The 7,396-nt window shown below is 40.9% G+C and overlaps 1 protein-coding gene across 2 annotated transcripts in view; it reads left to right on the forward strand.

Moving 5' to 3' along the window:
• Positions 1–6,019, forward strand: part of CD58 (CD58 molecule) — a 69,735-nt gene extending 63,716 nt beyond the window's left edge. For both annotated transcript variants that reach the window (XM_023734884.1, XM_023734885.1), the window contains 2 exons: positions 5,101–5,137; positions 5,816–6,019. In XM_023734884.1, coding sequence (XP_023590652.1) covers positions 5,101–5,137; positions 5,816–5,825 — 47 coding nt within the window. In that variant the 3' untranslated portion in view covers positions 5,826–6,019. The remainder of the gene's footprint in view (positions 1–5,100; positions 5,138–5,815) is intronic.
• Positions 6,020–7,396: the final 1,377 nt, after the last annotated feature.

Consider the following 7,396-nt stretch of genomic DNA (forward strand, 5'->3'; position numbering starts at 1 on the left):
TTTGCTGCTCTCTTTCTACTTGTTCCAGTTGTAGGGTTAATGTTTTGATTATGACTCTTTCTTCTTTTTGGATGTGTGTATTTATTGCTATAAACTGACCTCTGAGCGCTGCTTTTGCTGTGTCCCAAAGGTTCTGGTGTTTTCATTCTCATTTGATTCTACAAATTTCTTTATTCCATCCTTCATTTCTTCTATAACCCAGTAGTTTTTGAGCCAGGTATTGTTCAGTTTCCATGTGTTTGATTTTTTTTCCTTGCTTTTTGTGTTGTTGATTTCTACTTTTATGGCTTTATGGTCAGAAAAGATGTTTGGTAATATTTCGATTCTTTGGATGTTTTAAGGTTTGCTTTATGGCCTGATATGTGGTCTATTCTGGAGAATGTTCCATGTGCATTGGAGAAGAGAGTATACTTGGCTGCTGTTGGGTGGAGTGTTCTGTATATGTCTGTGAGATCAGGTTGGTTGATTGTAGCATTTAGCCCTTCTGTGTCTTTGTTGAGCTTCTTTCTGGATGTTCTGTCCTTTACCAAAAGTGGTGTGTTGAAATCTCCTACTACTATTGTGGAGCTGTCTGTCTCTCTTTTCAGTGCTGTTGGAGTTTGTTTTGTGTATTTTGGAGCCCTGTCATTGGGTGTGTAAATATTTATTATAGTTATGTCCTCCTGGTGTATTGACCGTTTACTCATTATATAGTGTCCTTCTTTATCCTTTGTGGTAGATTTTACTTTAAAGTCTGTTTTGTCAGAGATTAATATTGCTATTCCTGCTCTTTTTTGAGTGTTGTTTGCTTGATATATGTTTTTCTATCCTTTGAGTTTTAGTTTGTTTGTGTCTTTAAGTCTAAGATGTGTCTCTTGTAGGCAGCGTATAGATGGATCGTCTTTTTTTATCCCATCTGCTACTGTCTGTCCCTTTATTGGTGCATTTAGTCCATTTACATTCAGCGTAATTATTGATAGGTGGAGTTTAGTGCTGTCATTTTGATGTCTTTTTTTGTGTTGTTGACAGTTTCTTTGTTTTACTTAATTTTCTGTGCTGAGTCGTTTTTCTTCATGTATTTTCATCTTTTTCATTGTTGATTTTGTGTTTGCTGAGTCTTTATATTTTTCTAGTTTTTTATTTTGACTTGTAGGAATGTTAGTTTCCTTTGTGGGTACCTTAATATTTTTCCCTATTTTTCTAAGTTTAAACCAGTCTTTTATTTCTTTATATCGCCTTGACGTCCCCTGCATATGAAAAATCTATGTCTACATTTTTTAAGTGCCCATCTTTTATTTTAATGTCGTCATCTTTTACATAGTGACATCAGTTTCCCTGTTTTCAGTGTTTTCGCTTTGATTAACTTTTGTGACTTGCCTGTCTGGGTTGATATCTGGTTGCTCTGTCCTGGGTTCTAGTCTTGGGTTGTTATATGATGTTACTGATTTTCCAACTGGATGACTCCCTTTAGTATTTCTTGTAATTTTGGGTTGGTTTTTGCAAATTCCCTAAATTTCTGTTTGTCTGAAAATGCCCTAATTTTGCCATCGTGTTGAGAGACAGTTTTGCTGGATATATAATTCTTGGCTGGCTGTTTTCTTCCTTCAAGGCTTTATATATGTCATCCCATTGCCTTCTTGCCTGCATGGTTTCTGCTGAGTAGTCCGAGCTTATTCTTCTGTTGACTCTCCTTTGTAGATGACTTTTCGTTTATCCCTAGCCAGTCTTAAAATTCTCTCTTGATCTTTGGTTCTGGCAAGTTTAATTATGTCTTGGTGACTTTCTTTTGGGATCTACCTTATGTGGGGTTTGATGAACCTCTTGGATAGATGTCTTGTCATCTTTCACGGTATGGGGGAAGTTTTCTGCCAACAAATCTTCAACAATTCTCTCTGTATTTTCTGTTATCTGCCCCCCCTCCCCCCTTCTGGTACTCCAGTCACTCTTAGGTTATTCCTCTTGATAGAATCCCACATAATTCTTAGGATTTTTTCATTTTTTTAAATCCTTTTATCTGATTTTTCCTCAAATAAATTGGTGTCAAGTGCTTTATCTTTAGTCTCACTAATTCTGACTTCCATTGCCTCAGTTCTGCTCCTATGACTTTCTATTGAGTCGTCTAATTCTGAAATTTGATTGTTAAGCTTCTGGATTTCTGATTGTTGTCTCTCTGTGGATTCATGCAGTCTGTTCAATTTGTCATTATGCTCTTCCCTAATCTTTTTAATTTCCTCTGTTGTGTGTTCTGCGTTTTGCTTAATTTCCTTCCTAATTTCTTGAAGAATTCTGTATATTAATCTTTTGTATTCTGCCTCCGGTAATTCCAAGAAATTTTCCCTCTCTGGAAAATTTCTAGATTCTTTATTTTGGGAGCTTGCTGAAGCCATCATGGATTTTCTGTTTATGTGATTTGATATTGTCTGTTGTCTCTGAGCCATCAATAAGTTAGTATATTTATTTATTTTATGTTTGCTTACTGTGTCCGAGCTTCTCGTTTTGTTTTGATATGCCCAAATAGGCTACTCATATGAGCTAGTTTGATTATTGGCACCTTTGAAGCTCTAATGTGCTGTCACCAGGTGGTTAGATCTGTTACTAGGTGTGTGAGCTCAGGCATCCGCCCACTCCTCCTGTATGGATTCAGCTCAAGTGCCTGGGTAGATAGCCATGAAGTTTTGGTGTAGGCTCTCATTTACAGTCCTAGACAGGCATGGGTGATTGGTGTAGGCACAGGCATCTGGCTGCAGCAAGGGGACACACTCTGAGCAAGGCCGGGGGCTGACAGCTGCCCCTGAGTGTCCAGGAGGAGGGCATGTCCCTGTTCCATAGAGCACATAGGTGGGTGGGTTGCAGCCAGACTATGAGCAGCTAATGCTGTTGGCTCTAAGGACTGGGGGGCACCTCTTATTCATGGACCCCTCCTGCAGGTGGCGAGGTGGTATGGGTGGAGCCACCAGTCCTCAGGCCCTGATGTGGGTAGGTGAAGACCCTGCTTAATGGGCAGAGCAGTGTCAAATGTCAAGAACCTGCCACTTCACAGCGGAAACAGTTGAAGTTAGACTTCAGGTGTATACCCTGTTGTACTGCGATAATGAGGACCTATGCTGTTGAGATGGGCCCACACAAATCTATGCAGGGAGAAAGGCACTCAAAGTCCATGGATCCCTTATGCCTGTGCATAGGCAAAGGAGCTGTGCCTACTCTGGGTTCTTGGCTTAGGGGAGCCAGCAGTTTATTTTTTCCTCTATTTGTTAATTTGTTTACTCTCCAAGGCAAGGAGAATGGCTCTGGGCATGTGATGGATCCTACTTCTGGCCCAGGGATCTCGGCAATTGCTGAAGCTGGTCTGGGACCCAGTACAAAGCAGGGAGCGAGGTGGTAAATGGGAGAGAGGTTTTTCCCTAAGAGGGGTGTTTTTGATCCACGCTGTAGGCTGTACGCAATTGCTTATTTTTCACCAATCCAGGGCAGCTTCTCGCTGGTTCTGGGTGGCCGTGTAGACTCTCTGGTGCTGGGTCTCTCCCGGCGCGGAAGACGCGCCTCCTGAGCTCCGCCGCTTGCCTGCCTCACTGCTCACCCCCAACCTGATCAGGCCTGAAGGGTCAGGTCTGGCAACTCCTCGCTGCTTCTGAACTGTCTCTCCCTCCCTCTGCCACTCAGTACAGTTCCTCAACTCTGCCTTTGATGTTCAGGGCGCCCAGATAGCCATATATAATCAATTCACTTGTTTTTTTCGGGTCTTTGTTGTAAGAGGGTCCACCAGAAGCATCTGACTACTGCACCATCTTGGCCCCACCCCCCCATTTCCATATTATAGGCTGTAAATACCGTGAAGATCCCTAAGTAATAGATTATCGGTCAGTTGACTCTCCTCTAAATAGTGCTATAAAAATCAGCTGAGGAAAGTTTTGAATCATCATTACCCAATGACTAAAATATTTGGGGAGTCCAAGTGTTTATTAAAAAGTTATTTTAAATCCCCAAATATAATTATTATAGTTAATCATCTCATTAATATGTTGGTCCCAGAAACTAAAATCATTTTCCTCCTCAGTGTTGTTGGGGACCTCTCACCAGGGCGCCTGACCAAAGAGAGGTGGCACTGAGTGCCATATAACTTCAGAAGCATTAGTTGATTTAGCTTAAAAAAAAAAAGGTCATTCAGTAGAGGGAAAGTCACTCCACTGTTCAGTACTGTTAGCCCTGTATAACTTGGAAAATTTTTATCTCATAAAAATAATTACTTGAAGAAGCATCTCAGCCCTAAAGTCACTAACTGGGAAATATTGGGAAATGATGAGGTGTTTGGCATGGAACCCTCAGAAGGGGAGAGAGTTGAGTGGAAACAGCTCCAGCTGACTAGTTGCAGCTGACAACCAACTTTATAAGTTCCAGTCAACCCTGTGGACTAGAAGGTTTAACCACTAGTATAGCTCTGGGCTAGGGCTGATGCCTTTCATGGGGAGAAGATTGATACATACATGTGCAGGAAAGAGTGCCTTAATGTCCAAACCTGAGCTTCTAAAATCGTAGCCACGAGCCACACTTGAACTGTGGTGAGCCCAGATTGAGATGTGTTATAAGTGTATAATATGCACTTGGATTTCTAAGACTTAGTGGGAAAAAAAGAATGTAAAACAGCTCATGAATTTTATTTTTATATTGTTTCATGTTGAAACAATAATATTGTGGCTATACTGGGTTAAATAAAATATATCATTAAATTAATTTCACCTATTTCTTTTTACTTTTTTATGTGGCTACTTAAAATTTTAAATTTCTTATGTGGCTTGCATTATATCTCTACTGGGCAGCGCTAGTCCAGACCATTCTAGCTTTCCTTTCATCTTTAGCCTTAGGCACAAGGTGCTATAAAATTAAGCGTTTTGTTAGCAGTTTTGTTGTTGTTGTTTTCCATCATCTGACAGATTTCTATACAACTCTTTGGACCAACTTTATAGCTAATTTGATTTAAGCGTTTAGGATAGTAGGAAATACCAACTCCAGGGCCTAGTTTTGAGTTTTCTAAATTCAGGTCTCACTAATACGTGGGTCGGTAGCTGCAGATTTCAACTTCCCTTTTCAGTTCTTTAATTGAGATGAAAATTTCTTCCTTTGTAGGTGTACTAAGATCTTGCAGAAAAACACACAGACCCAAGTAAGTACCTTGTTGACTGAGCAGTGTATCATGCATGAGAACAAGAGCAGCCCTGATGGAGAGTGCACATCACTTGGGGAGCTAGAGTCTACTCATCTGTTGGTTCCTTTAGCATAATAAGAGGTAACAATGGCAGATAGACTAACCACAGTTCATTAAGCACTGACCGTGTGTATGGCACTGCTATAGCCACTTTCCATATATCATCTCATTGAACCCTTCCAATGAGCTTGGTGTGGGGGATATTATTACCCCTTGTTTAGAGACAAGGAATCTGAGGCTCAGAGAATTCAAGTAACATCTCAGGATCCCAGTGCTACGTACTAAAGGTCTTGCTTCAAATGGAATTCAAGCAACCCTCCCATGAGGGTTGCTCTGTATCTGCCTTGGCTTTGACGAAAGAGCTATTCACAGTAGAGTAACCAAAAAAGTCAAACCCATTGCCGTTGAGTTGATTCTGACTCATAGCAACCCTATAGGACAGGGTAGAACTGCCCCATAGGGTTTCCAAAGAGTGGCTGGTGGATTCAAACTGCTGACCTTTTGGTTAGCAGCCAAGCCCTTAACCACTACGCTACCAAAGCTCTGGTAGAATAGGAAGGTTAATAAAGACTCTTGGTCTGCAGCACAGATGTACTGCATTTTGCAAGTTATTAATATGGAAGATATTTTTTGCAGCTCCAGTTGATGGATGATAGAAGATGAAAGAGCATGTATGATAACTGAATTATTTAAATGTAAATGGAAAAGATTCAAGCTGGAGAGACTCGTGTCAGACGTAAGAATGCCAGCGTGCATCCCAGGAAACAAAAGGTCAGGATGTAAACCATTTGGGAAGGATGTGTTAAGATGTAAACAACTTGTTCCTGGAAAAAAAAAAAATGGATTCATGACTACAATCATGTTTAACCAAACCAGCTGGCACTGCTCACCCAGGTGGGAACTCTTCCTAGCGAAGTGGCCAACTTTTACATTTGAAACGACTTCAAGCTGAAACTCATCTTTGTTCTCTGCTTATATATACCCCTCTCTCCACTTGAGCTGTATTATACCTCAATAAAACTCCTTCTTTCACTTCTAACATTAGAGATTTCCCTCTTTGACATAAATCACTTTGAAAAGCCATCATACTATTTTAGTATTACATCATCCTTGAAGGAGTTTTGGAAGTCTAGAAATATCAACTAACAAGCATTAGTTTCTACTCACTCACCAGCAGAATATATGACTAAGTACTTAACTTTCCTATTTGGAAAGTAATAGGAATTGACTTGATGGCCACGAAGTATTTACTTTCCCATTTGTAACTGTTTTCATTGGATTGGTGCAGACTTTAGTAAATAAATCTGTATTTGTATATCAGTGGTTTGGCTGTTTTTTTCATGTTAAATTAGAAAAATAAAATAGTCACATACCACAGAAAGTGAAGGCTTTTTAGAATCTATAATCCATTTCTCTTTCATTTTAGAGGAAAAATAATTCATTCTAGGACCAGCAGTGGAATGAGGGAGAAGAAGGACCAAGTGCTTTTGCCTGTTGGTTCCATGGCTGTTGACTGGAGGGGACAGACAGCAAGTGAACATGTGGACCTTTTCTTGTTTCTTTTGTAGAGACCAGATCACCACCATCCAAATGCAGTTGTATTACATGTGTGCGGCATTGAGACGTCTCTCATTAAGATATCTTAACCTACATACACAAATTAGTTTATTGTATTAGTTAGCTGTCACATTGAGAGGTAAACAGTAGAGGACACTAAATTGTAAAGTAACATACGAATACGGAACAGCTGCCCCTCTTGAATAACGAGGCCCATAGCCCCAGTTGCCTCCAGCACCATCACATAAACCCAGGGTCTGCAGAGTCAGCATGCAAAGGCCTTAGCTCCTGAGCCTGTATGACCCCTGGAATTTCCATCCAGTGAGAGTCTTCAGTCTGAAAGAGGAGATATGTGTGTCTTAATTCCAAGGCTGGTGTATGAAGAAGGGGCTCTGTGGCTACATGTGTTCTCAATCAGATGACCTCTCCCCAGCCTCCCCACAACATTCAGCAAGAGTGAGGAAAGGTCCCTGGAGCTCTGAGTAATCGTTGAAAGACCCCCACATCTCCCCACCTCCAGGTGACATAGCTTTCTATAAAAATCTACCTTGAAGACAAACCCCACAGGCTCCAGAGGAAGCCAGCGACTCCCCAGATACCCTTCATCTTCCAGACTTTTGTCCGTATTTAGCTCTGCATGTCCTCCTTTCTGACCCCATC

This window comes from Trichechus manatus, unplaced genomic scaffold (genome assembly GCF_000243295.1).
Source record: "Trichechus manatus latirostris isolate Lorelei unplaced genomic scaffold, TriManLat1.0 scaffold00073, whole genome shotgun sequence".
Lineage (NCBI taxonomy): Eukaryota > Metazoa > Chordata > Mammalia > Sirenia > Trichechidae > Trichechus > Trichechus manatus.